Source organism: Lobosporangium transversale (assembly GCF_002105155.1).
Source record: "Lobosporangium transversale strain NRRL 3116 chromosome Unknown BCR41scaffold_8, whole genome shotgun sequence".
Lineage (NCBI taxonomy): Eukaryota > Fungi > Mortierellomycota > Mortierellomycetes > Mortierellales > Mortierellaceae > Lobosporangium > Lobosporangium transversale.
In genome coordinates, this window is record NW_019028986.1 from 773,636 (window position 1) to 788,915 (window position 15,280).

A 15,280-nucleotide genomic window follows, 5' to 3' on the forward strand; every position below is an offset into this window, starting at 1 on the left:
AAAGTTGTGAGGGTGGTATACAAGTCTGTTCTATAAAAATAAGGTGGGGATTAAGGGAGGAAAGAGGGAAAAGAGAGAGGAATGAAGATTAGGGACCCTAATCAATGAGGGTATAGATATAGCCATGGGTACTGCGCTGGCCTGCCAGGACTTGGCATCATCGGACACAAGACCTCAAGTTAGCCGAGGCCTTCTGAGTCGCTGGTGGTGTTAACCATGGTGAACAGCTATAGACACCCTTCATCCTCATCATTGCTGCCTTGCTGCTGCTGCTGCTACTGTTGTTGTTGTTGTTGTTGTTGTTAATATGAGTTCATCGACGACCAAGGATAGTTCATTTGCTCCTCCTTAGCTATTGGAGACGACAAGGACAGGGACTGGAACTCGCACTCGGTTGTTGGCGTGTTGACAATTGTCTGTTGATGCTGCTGCTGTGCCAACAAAACATTGAGCTGCTGCTGTTGTTGTTGAGGCGAAAGCGCACCTGTAGAAATGGGGGTGCCAGCAGAAGCAGAATCAATGCCGAGGCGGTTACGCAAGACATGGCAACGGTTCTCGAGGATATTCAAAAACTCGTGCATCTGGACGGGTCGCATGTGGTCAACCAACACTTGGAAACGCACATCGTCAAAGATGAGTGACTTGCGGCCATTGGAGGGAGTTGTATTTGATGATGGCTCTTGAGAATCCTCTCCACCATTGAAGGGAGGAGAGGAATTAGCGCTAGCGGGTGGCTTAGAGATGGATACCGTAGTGGTGGTCATGTTATCAACGGTGGAGCCGCTCAATCCACCAGCCAAGGCGGTGGGAGGCAAAGAGTAGGGAACCATGCCATGAGGCATCGAGGGGACTGTGGATCCGTTCATGGGCGAGCAGAGAGTGCTGGTGGGAGAGAAGGGACCACCATCGCACATCAAAAGAGGTGACTCGTTCACACTATTGATGTCATCGCCGAGGTAGCCAGTGGTAGAATAGTTACCAAAGGCAGAAGCATCTTGGCAGGAAGCCTGGGCACTCAATTGGCCCATCATCATGGGGTTCTGCATCTCACCCATGGAATTGTATGACTGCCATTCAATTGACTGGTTATCATTATGAGTTCCAACCATGCTCATATAAGGCTCTGTGTTAATGGGACCAGTGAATGAGCGAGTCTGGCGATGGCGTGACGTCTTCTGGCCCTTGCCGTTACCGTTGCTGTTGCTACGCTTAACTCGGGCCTGATCGGATTTGAAGGTCAGGGACCCAGACTTGATTGTCCCATCTTCATTGCCCTCGATGCCGGACTCTTGTTGAGACTCTCCGTCTTGCTCAGTTTGATCCTGAGGGCAGATACCACCGTTAGTCTTTTCAGCTGTGGGCTCGGCTGTAATAGAATCATTACTATTGTTGGTGTTGGTGTTGGTGCTAGGAGAGGAAGCAGGCTCCAATTCATCACCTTTGAAGCTCTCAGTCGGTGACATGACAGGCGAAACTGAACCAGGGGAAGCAACTTGATCTTTCTTTTGAGTGGCACCAGTGTTATTATTGGGTGTCAGGGTATAGGGTGAGGCATTTTCGCGTTGTTGACTTTGGTTCACTGAAGGCTTGTGGCGGATATGGAGAGGGCGGTGGCCATTATACTGCTTGTAGTACAAACCACAAGCGTTGCACAATGAATGCTTGCGATCGAGTGTACGACGCCACAGGGGTGTCTGTGTCACCTTGCAATTGTAACATTCCAGAGCCCGAGGGGGTCGAGTGCTTGCCTTCTTGGCCTTGGTGGCCTTGGCGCTTGGCTTCTGCAAAGCTGCAGTCAAAGACCAGACTTGAGGGATGCTGTTGCCTTGGAATTGTGGGACACTGACGCCGTTGACATCAGGGCTAGGAGTCGTTCCTGTGGGGACTGTCAGGGCCAGGCTAGGATCATCCATAGGACGGAAGTTCTCGGCCATCATTTGGCTGTGAGACATATCACTCATCATGACATACTCACCAAAGGGGTCCTCATCATTCAATGGCGCAGAGAGATGCTGTTGGGGGCGATAATGTTGCTGTGGATGATGTTGTTGGAACTGTGGATGGAGCAGCATTTGATGATGGTATTGCTGTTGGTGCTGAATATGTTGCATTTGGGCTTGGTCTTGCTGCTGTTGCTGTTGGGAGTCGCTCGATAAAGCCTGGTGAGTATGTGGCGATGCTGTCGAGGTCTGTTCCCATGAGCTGTGGGGGGAGGAAAAGAACGAAATAGCAGACCCCCGTTGTGAGGACTGTTGCTGTTGCTGAAGTGGCGTGGAGGACGATTGCTGTTGAAGATGAGAATGAGGGTGAAGTGAAGAGGATTGTTGGTGTGAAAAGATACCACCGAGGCCACGGACTTCTAATAGTAAGCCAAGAGCATTTAAAGTAAAAGACAATCTGGGTTAGTATCATTCTCTCTTCTTTTTTTTTTTTGAGTGCATGCATCACATTGGGATATTGACAATGCAACAGCTGTTTGGCTAACATTCGCTGGGGAGGAGGGGAAAAAAAGGGGGGGAGCGGGGGGATAGAGAGAGAGAGCAGCAAACACACAAGATTTCTACGCTGATGCATTCATGCATACAAAGAACCAACAGGGACAGAGGTGGTTCCTCTGTTGAATTTGGTCATCTGTAGATGCATGCAAGTTGTTATGAGCATGAGCGAGCCATCAGGAGATTAGAAAAGGGAACCAAAATCACTAGGCAGTTGGGCAGAAAAAAAAAAAAAAAAAAAAAAAAAAAGAGAACACATGCATACAAGAATAACGATCAAGTTTTCGTTGGACTGAAATGAATACACGAAAGAAAGCGCGGGTTATCTGATGAAGGGACATGACCAAACACTCGTATGAACAAATGTAGAGGAAGGGGGTGGGAAACACATAAAGTTTTTTGGGTGTCACAATGATCAAAAGCATATGTCGGGTCAACCAAAACCCACGTTAAGGAAGGTTTAAATTGCAGGACATACTGATTAAGGTGAATGATTTGGAAACTCAATTGAGAATGTTTGTCGAGAAGGAGAGAGTTTGTGAAAGTATGAACGGGTGGTTACGTCGGCAAAAAATAAAAAATAAAAAAATAACGATAACTCAAAAATGGCCGAAGATGTAGAGAGATAAAGGAGAAGAGTATAAGGCTAAATACAGAAAGGAGATGGAGAAGGACGAAGAGGAAGAGAGAGGATAAAAGTTGAACGAGTGAACGCGTTGGGCGATTGAGAAAATACTGGCCCAATATATAGATGTTCGTCCTCACTTATATTTTTTTTCCCATCATATTGTTCATCTCCAAAAAAACATAACGTACAAATGTACACAAAAACGCTCCCGACATGTGTTCGGGGCTTTGTTGATTGCACATGCAATTGATCACCAGAGGGGTATGGAATGGGGGGTAATGAGGAGAAGGATCGTATGCACAACGATAACACAAACGTAAGAGCTGTATGTCTGTCTATTCAAAGGAGGATGTGACATGACGGCACCAAGCCTGTGCCCCGAGCTGACAAAGTAACACAGTTTGGGGAAGGTCTAGTGAGCTCGTGAGAGCGCGTGAACGAGGCGGGAAAAAATAGATGGATGCAATGTGCGGTGCGGTGCTCATCCCCTAATCCATTTCCAAAAAAGAAAGAGAACAACACCACAGGACGGGTAGCTCTTACATGCACGAACATACATAAGGGTACACAAGCTTACGAGGTAAGCAATAAGCAATGTCGATGGGATGATAAAGAATGGTCATTGCGCCTCTCTATGGGTGTTTTTTTTTTTAAATCCGCTACTGCTTGTGTACCCCCCAAGCTGTATATGTTGTGTTCACCTCGGGAGAAGACTGAAGAAATAGAGGGGAAGGTCGACACGTCCACAAACAACAAAAAGAGTGAAAAGGGAAGAGAGAGGAATGATGCGCGGTATTTGCCGAAACTGTGTAATACAAGAAGCATTCATTTGTCGCATATAAAACACGCGTCGGAATTGATTGTATAACCCAAAGGTACAACCCACCTTCAAACCCACATAAAGCTCACATTTCAATGTGCGTGAGTGTGTTTGTATGTATCGTGTGTGTTATTGCCCAAAAAGATCAACCCAAAAGGTAGAAGGGAGAAGAGGGGAAGGAAACATGCAATCAAGTAACACAAAAAAAAAAATAGTACAAGTTCCGACACAAAAACCCAAACATGTTGAGGCCCTCGCGACAACTGCGTGTTTTTTTTTTTGTTTGTTTGTTTGCAGGAGAAGGAGGAATTGGTAGCGTGCTGATCATGAATCCAAGCGCTTGACACATACCTGCTGTTGTGAACGCATAATTCTTGTTGAGACTACTTTCTGCTGTGGCCATCTCACGAGCTGCCATGCTTTGCATAAGCAAGTTGCGCGACTGACTCAGCATTTCTTGTTGGATAAGCTGTTCAGGAGTGGGCTGCTCGAAACCGATGGCTGGGAATTCCGCACGGGAAGGCCATGCAACTGCTGCTGCCGTTGTAGCGGCTGCTACTGAGGGGTCCATCTGACCAAGCTTGGTCGTGTGATCTTGAGCAATTGAGGCGGCTGTACCTGCATTAGATGTGGTCGGCTCAGGTACTACAACTACACCTGTAGTTGTGGAACCGAGGCTTGGGCTCAGAGTGGATACGGATGATTCCATGGCGACTTGCATTTATAAAAATAATCTTTTTTTGGAATAATATGTCAAGGTTAAAGCAGATGAGATGAGATCGAGATAGAAAGACGCGTTAATACAAAAAATTATAATCGATGTTTAAAGTCCTTGAACCATAAAAAGTCGAAAAGTAACATTTTGATGCAGAAGAGGATTCAGTGCTCACTCTTTCACATCTTTCACTTTCAATTAACCCCCTTCTCACTGCCATAAAGCTGTAAAGCTGCAGAAGACAAGAGCTGTGGATAGGAATAGAAAGGGAAAGGGGGGGACCTTATCCAGCAGAAGGATCGCTGCTGGACAGTTTTGTCTTTTAATCCACTCCTAATAGAACACTGCAAGGAGTGTGAAGAAAGGAAATAATGTGTCGGAATTTTCATCTTAAAATGAAAGAACCCCTGTCGGCCACTGAAAATAAAACAAAAAAGGAAAGCCACAATAGAGAAAGTCAAGTTGGATAGCGCTCGATTGTATTTGTTGTATGCAATGTGCATTTAAATGTGAGTATGCAAGTATGCATATGGGAGAGAAAGCAGGGAGGCGAAGACGCGATGGGCAAGTAGAGTTGTATGCGCATAGAAAGGAATCATTAATGGGTAGAGAATATAATCAAAACAAACATAACCCCTACGAAACACATCGTGGTGGTTGTGGCGGTTTTTTCTTTTTTCTCCCCCTTCAAACGGTAAACAATTCGAATCAAATGATCCGAATGCAAACAGTAATAACCATTGAGGAAAATAAAATAAAATAAAATAAAATAAAAGTGTCGGATGTTCGTGTCATTTGCAATTACAGATAATAAGGAATACAAAAAAGGCGGGATATAAATGTGGCCCACGAGAGTTTTGGACTCCATGCAAAGCCATGCAAATAAAGCAGCACGCGAGGAGATTTTTTTAGGTGGGCAGTGTGAGAGCATGCAATTATGGATCAGCAACTAAAAGCCTGCTCTTTTTTTTTTTTTTTTTTTTTTACCTTTGTATATAAGTAGTTGTAAAATTATTTCAAATAAACAGTGTGTTAAAGTAGATTGTGATATGAAGATTTGACAAGAAAAAGGATATCGAAGGATGCTGGAATTGAATATTCGACAGACAAGAAAAATAAAGAATAAAAAAAGAGGGCTAAAAGGACGACAGAAAGGGTATAGGTGTCACTTTTAGATGAAGTAAACTATGTTGGCTGGATGTGATCAAAGAAACAGGCCAAAGGATATAAAATATGCCTTAGAGTTGATGAAAGGCTGAAGTGGAGAAGTAAAGCTGTGCGAACGAGTAGTGATGGTTGCGCCGTGAGATTTTGCTGTGCGGGTTTCAAATGAAATAGACTATGGCGCGTAAGGAGAAAAACGTGGAGGAAGAATAGAGTGAAGAGAAATGACGGTGAGTGAACCAAAAAGATCAAAAGTAAAAAAGAAAAAAGAAAAGAAAAAGGTAAAAAAAAGTGGGAACTGCGATATTTTCCGTCAGCTTTATATATGTATTAGGGACAAGGATGGTTTTGCTTTAATTTGTATTGCCATTCTATAACTAAAATATATTTGAATAGCCAGGTTCCTATGGATTAGCAATACAGTCAATGTCTATGCAGCATATGTGCCCGTGGACATTGCTGTTCTCATACACATTATATATCGGCCCCTCTTTTTTTATTTTACTATATAATTTCTTTATTCTATTTGCTTGATGTATTAGATTTGAATAAGTCCTATACTATTGTTAAATAAACAGTTGCTCTTGTATTGAACATTGACCATTCAATGTGCAGTGCTCTATTCAAAGCATTCAAAACGAACTCATTGTCCCTTGTTGATGTTTGTGCAACCATGGTCATTTTTAAATGTCTTATAAATATAAATATATATACAATTGCTTACTTTAACACTCTTAACTCTATGCTAATTGAATAAATAAGGATTAGAATAAAAACAATATTTGCCCTCAACTCAATATGTTTTCAATTCATTGAACAACTCCTCTTTGCTTATTGAGCATGCTCAACACAACAACAAACAACAACAGTAAGCTCTGCTAAACAATTATGTTTATATTTTTACTTCAACTCATACACATACACACACCAAAAGAAAAAAAAATGCATGGACACACACAGCGCGCAAAAAAAAAAAAAAAAAAAAAAAAAATTAGGAGGAGGGCCAGGGCTTTCATTCTCCATCATCCTCAATTTGTATGTGGTCAGGGTATATCTCCTCTTTCTGAGCTATTGACATTGGGTTGAATATCTGCCTTTATTTTCCTGCAACCAAGATGAATGACAATGATTTTGCTTGAATATGTCATTCATTATTCATGAATCAAACTAATGACGGATGAATTATGTCCTGCAAATTGTACACGTAAGGATTTAAGGCATGCAAATCGCTTGCACCCTCTCCTTTTTTTTTTATTTTATTTTATGTTATTTTTTATTTTTATTTTTTGCTAGAAAAGCCAGAAAAGAATCCCACAATGTATATCTGTAATGGAGCATTGAGCAAGAGGAGAAAAAGAAATCTCCGCACCCCATAAATTTTTCCTCGTATCTTTTCGCGCCTAATGTGTGCATGGAGGCAGCGTCGACTATGTAGACGAATTGAAAGTGACATGGGTTAAGGAGAGAGGTAATAGCGGTACGCACCACCTATTCGTCCTCGTATTCCGTCCACTATATATCCTCTTTTTTTTTTTTTTGTCGCCCCATCATCATCATCTTCCCCACCCTCACCTCAGGTTCGGCTTAGTCACGATTGCTATGCCAGACAGCCGACGGTATTTAAAAATTAAAGGGCCGGACAGCCGATTAACCTTACCTAGCATTGGATATGAGCTGCAACCTTCCATAGCAAACTTCTAAAAAGACCATCATAACAAGCCTGGAACCCTTCTGTAGTAGACTATAGCTTTTTTTTATTATTATTATTATTATTTTTTTTTCTCAAGATACCCTATGGCGTAGTGGTGGATATAATAGGTTTACCCTTTTTTTTTTTTTTTTTTTTTTTTTCCTTCAAAGGAAAACTTAGGGTGCTCAAATTTAATTGATCGCTCAAAAAAATTTTTTTTTGGAAAATGTAAACATGTTTCCTCGGTTTCCCTTGAGTGTTGTTTGTGTTGCGGTTTTGGTGGAATAATCATATCAGATGGTCCCTTACGGTCCTCATGTTTTTTTTTTTCCTCTATATCATCCAATAATATTCTAGTGTCTGGGCGCATTCCTCTTCTACGCACTTCAACAGGAACACTTGGGCATTTTGAGTAGTATTTATCCAACCAACCATTGAACATGATTTATTCTAATAGATGGCCACATGCTATATGTATAAATGGCAGTCTTTTTTTTCCCCCTGTCGTTCATGTAGACTAGAACGCCTAAACTTTTGTACTGCATTTGGTGTGTTTATATGAATATGCATAGTATGGCGACATTGCAAAAAAAGAAGGATCTGACAAGTTGGTCAGGCGAGGACGATGAGGTACGTGAGTTGAAAGTTGGTAAGGAAATTAGATTGGCATAGCCGTACATTTTTTTTTACATTTTGAGCAAGACCGAAAAAAAAAAAAAAAAAAAAAAAAAAAAAGATCAGATATACAAGCGCGTGTGTACAAGCTTAGCTTAATGACTAATTGACACGTCAACGCCACGCGCAAACACACCCATTAACATACACACTCACATACAAAATACAAAAACGCAGACTCATGCGCCCATGTGCTTTTCTCGGAAACTTCGCGACTAATTTGTCAATAATGTCGATGTGATTGATGTTGTTTACTCGGTCTTCTTTTTCCATCTTGAATGGAATGCATAATAGTCATCACTCTTTTTTCTCGTTTTAAAAAACAAAGAAAAGTAAGAAAAAAAAAAAAAAAAAACATACCACTTTAGGTACAATCTGATATGCAATGATCGGAAATGATTGTGTTTTTTTTTGTGTCTGATACCGCTCTGCCAAGCGTATCAAAGAGAAGAGCGAGAGATTCGAGATCCGCCTGGTCATGAAAAAATAAAGAATATGCGTTGTTGTAATTAATATATAATACTGTGGTGTTTTGGCCACGCTATGCTGCTCCTTGAGTTACCCATCTCTGCGATACAAAAAAAAAAAAAAAAGACTAAGGGGTTAATGAGTGAACCGATATTAATAAAGTTCTGGATCTCTCTTTTTTTTTTTTTTTTTTTTTTTTCGTCGCCGTTTGTATGGATATGTTTGGTTAATGCAGGCGCAAGAAGAAAGGAAGAGAAAAAAGAGATGCATGTTTATTATCGTCATTAGAGGAGAAAGCATAAATTAACCTTCGTACAAATCTCATGAATGGACCATGTTGGATGAGTAAGACTCGGAGCGAACACTCCTGATTTGGACATAGGGATGAAGAAATCCCTCGTATTTCATTGTTTTCTGTGTTTTGTACTCCATCTTATAAAAGTTTGTGTCAATGCTTGCATGCTTGTATGGTCAAACGTTTCTTTTAGCCAAACTAAGAGAAAAGGGAGGGGCAAGAGTCGATGACATCTGTTCCCCTGCCCGAGATCTGCAAGAGCTGCCTCTCCATCTGATAACACAAAGGTCCGATGGTAGGCTTTAGAAAAAGATACTTTGAGATTGCTACATGTATAGAGATATACTCTATATTATTTTCTGTGACGAGTAAGATCGCGAAACATAGTGTAAAAAAAAAAAAAAAAAATAGGCGGGCGTAAGGCTATTAGTGTTGTTGTTGGTGATGGTTTCAACCGACGCGACACAGAAACCTTGGTCTTGTGGTCTCGGTCCACACCTTCCTTTCAAGGATGGTCTCATTTTTAGGATTCTTTCTCCTTTCTTAATGCTCGCACATGGAGGACACATGAACTAGATCCGGATCTGGAAGCTATAGTGAGGAAAGAAAACTGCATCCATAGATGACCTTTTATTATTATTATTATTATTATTATTATTATTATTTATTTTGTTTATTGTTGCTATCTTGTTGTTAGTGTATATTGTTTGTTGTTGCAATCATTTGCCATGGTCGCCAAGGAGGATAGCCGTGCATGTTTTTTTTTTTTTTTTTTTTTTTTTTTTTTTTACTCCGCTCTAGTAGCTTTGTTAGATTCCACTTTAGTCCATAGTCTGGGCCTATCCGCCTTTTTTTTTTTTTTTTTTTTTTTTTTTCCTGTTGAAAGTTATTCCTTAATGTCTATCAATTTGTTGTAGTCGCATCATAGCATAATAATTAATGATTTCAAAACTACACCGTCTACCGCTTTCCTACACCAATTAAGCACCGGGGCATCACGGGTCGTCATTGAGCAATGAAATAGTTGCTTTTTAACGCGATACTTACGATCCTATTTTCATCTTCCCAAAGCAGTGTTCTCTTTTTTTTATGGATTCATAAAAGACTTTTTATTAATGATTAGAATATTAAGGGAGTTTTTTACGTTTATATCTTAGGAACGTAAGAGATGAAGGGCCCACCGTTGCTCTTTCCCTTGACTCTTTCATGGATATGTGTCATAGAGCAGAAAAAAAAAAGGGACCCTTCGTGCTCAAATCCTAGCTATGAGAGCGTTTGAAACGGTGGAGAGAGTATGCAGATGAGATGGTCAAATCAACCGGACCAATGGCTTGACAACTCTCTCTTTCTCTTTCTCTCTCTCTATCTCTTCGGTGTCATTTTGCTGAGCTTTGTCGCCGTCTAGTTTACAATTTGAAGACGACGCAGCAAAAATGTGCGCGAGATGCACTTTTTTTTTTTTTTTTTTTTTTTACCTATTAATGTTCAGGAGGACCATTGGACAAAAGCGTGCTCCTATTATCAGGAAAAACAATATGCCTCTTTTATCACACAGCAAAAACATTACTGTTCTAGGAATAATGCTCTAGCTGTTTGGCGGCTAGACTTTATTACTCCAGTAAAGCGTGATCAATGTAGCCGATATTGTGGAGTAAATATAGCCGAGGAGATATGTAGTGATTTTGGTCTTTAGTCGCCATATCACTCAAACACTTTGTCGCCATCGGTAATAGAAAGTATACATATTTAATACATCACTAAAACTGATCATCTATTTTTTTTTTTTTTTTTTTTCTTTCCCTGTATGACCTTCATTTTATTAGTGACATACCCTTGAGGTTAAAGCAAGGGACCAATTCTTCATGAAAAAAAAAAAAAAAAAAAAAAAAAATTGAATGAATGGCTCATTCTGCATTCTCTTAATCATTCCATTATTCATATATATACTCTTGATGTGGTGTGGTGTTGTAGCACAACTAAGGAGTAAAGTATGCCTTTGTTCTGTTTTTCCAAAAAGAATAGTCTTTTTTTTCTTTTTTTCATTTCAGACGACAAAAAAAAAAAAAAAAAAAAAATAGCCCTGAATTTATTATCTCTCGCTCACATTCATACACATTCGAAAAGGCGCTTCCATTCTGTTGTTCATATTCTAGCTTTTTTTAAAAAAAAAAAAAAAAAAAAAAAAAGAAAAAAAAATGAATAGGCCGTGTTCGTGCCGAGATTTCTTTTTTACACTGCTCTATCCCGCGAAAAAGAATAGAAGGGAAAAGGGGAAAGAGAGAAAAGATAATGGTAGATTGAGGATATGGCTCACCAAATATTGTTCTGTGTAAAATAGTGCTCTCGTACGTGTTTACTTCCCCGTAAATTTTTTTTTTTCACTCACCTTTTAATGCTCTCTACCTTGCTACTCATAAGCAATTTTGAAGTGAAAATACGTTGCGACCCTTGCTGTGCAGTACCAATCATATTGCCCTTGAACCGTTCGGCTGTTTAGTTTACTCCACGTTAATTTGGCTAAAAAAAAAAATATACAATAAAAAGTTTAAAAGAACGCGTTTTACAACAAAATAGCGAACAAATAAAGGGCGTAAAAGATATATTTATTCAAAATACTATAGCTACACGTAATTCAAAACCCTTCTCCCTCTCCTTATGAGAGCCATCAATACCATAGCTTGTCCACTTATGCACTGCTCATTTGTAATTCTTCGAACGAATCCTCTTTGGCGGAGAATACCGGCCAGTCAAAGATAATTATGTTTTATCCTTACATTAATGACATTGAACTTTCGGACATTACCATGGGAATTTATATACAATGGCTAATAGTAATAGAATAACAATGATAATAATAATAAAGAAAAAAAAAAAACTTCGGCTCGGAGATGCAAGCTTGATTCAATATGCATTATAGTCTACTCTACATTTATACATATTTTTGCAGTTGCAAAAAAAAAAAAAAAAAAAAAAAAAAGGGTTACTGAGCCGTCTGCTCGGTTACGTGTTCATATTGCTTATCCTTTCTTGCTTAGAGGCTTCTAGCTTTATGCGATCCTCCAAAGTCAGGGCAAGGTTTAAGGCAAGCTGTAGGCTGATTTGTGCCTTGAGGTCCATGTTACCATGCACTGAACATTTGTATTTTTCCTCTTCTCTTCCCTTCCCCCCTTTTTTACAAATAAACTTGAGAAATGCATGTATACATTCTTTACTGCTTTTTCTTTTTTTTCTTGCTCGATGTTTTGTTGACATTTGTCTAAACATTTGGGTGGTTGTTTTTTTTTTTTTTTTTTTTTTTTTTTTTTTTTTTTTCATGCACATGCACATGTCCATATTTCTTGAATCCCATCTTACGTTTTTCCCACATGTTTATTGAAACACAAATTACAACAGTCCTGTCGTTGTAATGACTTGACTATCAGATCAGAATACTCTGGGAAAAAAAAAAAAAAAAAAAAAAAAAAAAGGAAAGAAAAAAGAAAAAAGAAAAAGGACTTGCAAGCTTGCATCACCTATAATCATTTTGTAATGAATGGTAAAGACAGTTTCCCTATCACATGCACATACTGCAATATTAACAAGGAGACTGAACCAATGGAGCTGGGACTACCTCAAGCTCGATAGAAAATATTGAGTGGAGGAAATCATGCTCGTTGCTCCCCGTTACAGGCTAAGATCTCCTCTCACCTCCCCTCTTCTCTCCTCTAGTCTTACTAACGCCAACTGCATATATACCACCATGTCTCTTTGACTCTCAGCTCCCGTTATTTTACCCCTCTATGTAGCTCCCGACGCGTTACTAGATTAGATGGATAAATTGGTGAAGCGGTCGGACCTGTCGCGTTAAAATAATAGTAATATCTATTATAATAACGGAAAGCTGAGCATAGTCCTGTGTATAAAATCTGAACATATACCTGAGCATTTAACCTAGGCGCACAAACATCAAGAATGTAAGGATACACAGCACCAGGGATTGGACATGGAGCCGTTGATGTGAGCTATAGATATTCTAAAAAAAACAAAAAAACAAAAAAAACGGCATTGAAGAGCTTTTTTTTTTTTAATCATTATTGTAATTACTATAGGTAATGTTGCTGAAAATAGAGAGGAAGGGTCATTCGGAGAGTTTTCAGTTTTCTGAATACGAACCTGTCCCTTACTCTCTCTCTCTCTCTCACTACAGCCACCTCATTTTTTTTTTTAAAAAAAAAAAAAAAAAGCGGAAGAGGTATTGAGCGGAAAAAAAAAAAGTTTAACCCGCGCTTATTTTATTATGTAACAACCTCGCAGTGATGACAACAGAGAGCAACGACATCAACAAGAACAGAGCGTGCATTAGTAGCGTTCAACAAAAAAGAAACGGAGACATAAGCTACTAATATGGAAACGCGAATACAGCGTCCAACACCCCTTTGACTATTTGACTTTCTATACATAAATACAACAATAAGGTAAAAAAAAAAAGACAGGAAAGGAACCTTCTAGATTCTGTGGCTTTCTGTTCAAGAAAAACCTCATTGTTTGTTTTGTGCGTTTTTCTTTATTTTTGTGCCTGTGTTGCAATGGGTATGTAACGTGTCTTTGTCATTTTCTTTCTTTCTTTTGGCAACCTTAGAATTAAGGCGCATTGGCATGGATGGACATCATTGAGGACAGGACAATAGTCAAAATAACAAAAAAGGTGAGCATAGCTCTCAGGAATTTTTCTGAATCGTGAACAAAAGACATGAATGTTTGCTTTCTGTAAAAAAAAAAAAAAAAAAAAAAAAAAACAATTTACACATCGTCGTTTTTTTGCTTTACTGTAAAACATTTACACAATTGTTCCTGTTCCCCTCTTATTCTTCTTGTATGTCCGCTTATTGTTCCTGCTCTCACAATGCATTCTTTTTTTCCAGGTATTTTTTTTTTTTTTTTATTTTTATCTTTGGAACCAGAATAACTTTTCTTTTATTGGTTCCCTCTTTAAGAAATAAACTAGTCGCGAAATGGACGCGCAATCACGAATCTCGCGTCGTTCAGATCTTTTTCACTAGTTTTTATTTTTTTTATGGGACCAGTTTAATCACTAAGGCGACGGACTAAAAAAAAAGAAAAAAAATAAATAAATAGACGGTATAGTTATATACCTTCACACTCTATTCGTCCATGAAAGAAAAGAGCGGAATGGGATTCACCTGTTTCTTTTTTATTTATCGTTATTATTATTTTACCAAGACGGAAGAGACCCTAAAAGGCATCCCGCACACAAGGAAGCGAGGGGATGGAAAGAAAAATGAATGCAAGGAATTTCTTACCAAATACACACACATACAGATATAACCATGTGTATACTAAATGTTCCAAATATTCATTGGTAAAAAAAGATGCTTTCCCTCGTTTTTCCCTGTTTTCCACTTTCTCTCCACTTTCTACTTTTACGCTTTCCGCTAATCCGCTAATCCGTTTTCCGTTTATCTTTTTTTTTTTTCTTTCTATTTTCTTTTTTCTTTGTATGATCTTGTGAAATTCATTGGAGCTGTGCAAGTAGAACGTGGCATGGATTGAGTATTCCATTGGCTCATGACCATACGGGTACATTTTCAAAAGAGTCAGGCAGGAAAGCAGGTGAACAAATAACAACAACAACAACAGAGGAAGCAACAGAGTGCTGAATGACAGATGCTATAACATATATAGTATATATAATACATATTTATGATATACAATATTATATATATTATAAATATATACACATAGCACTATAGCAATTTTTTTAACGCTTTTTTTTCTTGGACTGAATACTGTACATGTATATGGTTTTCTACTATTCTGCAGCATGGTCTATCACTTTGGTGTCACACACATACTCTCTCTCCCCTGACAAATGCTCGGCAGGCAGTCGTAAATAAAAAAAATAAAAAGATGACATTGTTCAATCTTGTATAATATACAAATAAATAGATAGACTACTCATGTCTTTAAACAATAAAGTTAGGGAATTGTATTGGTTTTCTAAAAAACCTTTGCATTTATTTTTTTTTTGTATTTGTTACACAAAGTTAGGACACGCTTTTTCCTCGCTCCGTCCCCTGATGTTTGTTACACCTCACTCTCTCTCTTTTGTCTTTTTTGGCTCTCTCTCTCTCTCTTTCTCCTTCACATTTGTTGACATTTCTTAACCGCCAATTGAAGTGAGTACAAACACATCATTGTTTTTTTTTGTTTTTTTTTTATTTTTTTATATTTTATATAGCTATGTGTGTACATGTGTCGCCCATTCGTTAAAAGAGCACAGCTAGGGCTTTTTTTTTTTTTTTTTTTTTTACCCTATTGATCCACTAAAGA

At 38.9% G+C, this 15,280-nt stretch overlaps 4 protein-coding genes across 4 annotated transcripts; all 4 read right to left on the bottom strand.

Moving 5' to 3' along the window:
• Nucleotides 1–530: 530 nt before the first annotated feature.
• BCR41DRAFT_283405 (hypothetical protein) lies at nucleotides 531–1,724 on the bottom strand (the record flags this gene model as incomplete). The annotated part of the gene is made up of 2 exons (XM_022020254.1): nucleotides 531–679; nucleotides 1,571–1,724. Coding segments are annotated over 2 exons (303 nt in total), but the record flags the coding sequence as incomplete, so codon positions are not given.
• A 3,406-nt stretch (nucleotides 1,725–5,130) lies between these two features.
• BCR41DRAFT_238256 (hypothetical protein) lies at nucleotides 5,131–5,622 on the bottom strand. The gene has a single exon (XM_022020113.1). It carries the CDS (start codon nucleotides 5,587–5,589, stop codon nucleotides 5,257–5,259), a length of 333 nt encoding a protein of 110 aa, XP_021883958.1. The 5' UTR covers nucleotides 5,590–5,622; the 3' UTR covers nucleotides 5,131–5,256.
• Nucleotides 5,623–9,473: 3,851 nt separating this feature from the next.
• On the bottom strand, nucleotides 9,474–10,674 carry BCR41DRAFT_368780 (hypothetical protein; the record flags this gene model as incomplete). Its single annotated transcript, XM_022026407.1, has 5 exons — nucleotides 9,474–9,577; nucleotides 9,742–9,797; nucleotides 9,998–10,030; nucleotides 10,426–10,491; nucleotides 10,565–10,674. The coding sequence occupies 5 exons, from the start codon at nucleotides 10,672–10,674 to the stop codon at nucleotides 9,474–9,476; spliced, it is 369 nt and encodes a 122-aa protein (XP_021883959.1).
• A 683-nt stretch (nucleotides 10,675–11,357) lies between these two features.
• Nucleotides 11,358–13,071, bottom strand: BCR41DRAFT_368781 (hypothetical protein; the record flags this gene model as incomplete). Its single annotated transcript, XM_022026408.1, has 8 exons — nucleotides 11,358–11,467; nucleotides 11,754–11,775; nucleotide 11,873; nucleotides 11,955–12,117; nucleotides 12,305–12,365; nucleotides 12,724–12,785; nucleotides 12,881–12,951; nucleotides 13,034–13,071. 8 exons carry the CDS (start codon nucleotides 13,069–13,071, stop codon nucleotides 11,358–11,360), a joined length of 528 nt encoding a protein of 175 aa, XP_021883960.1.
• Nucleotides 13,072–15,280: the final 2,209 nt, after the last annotated feature.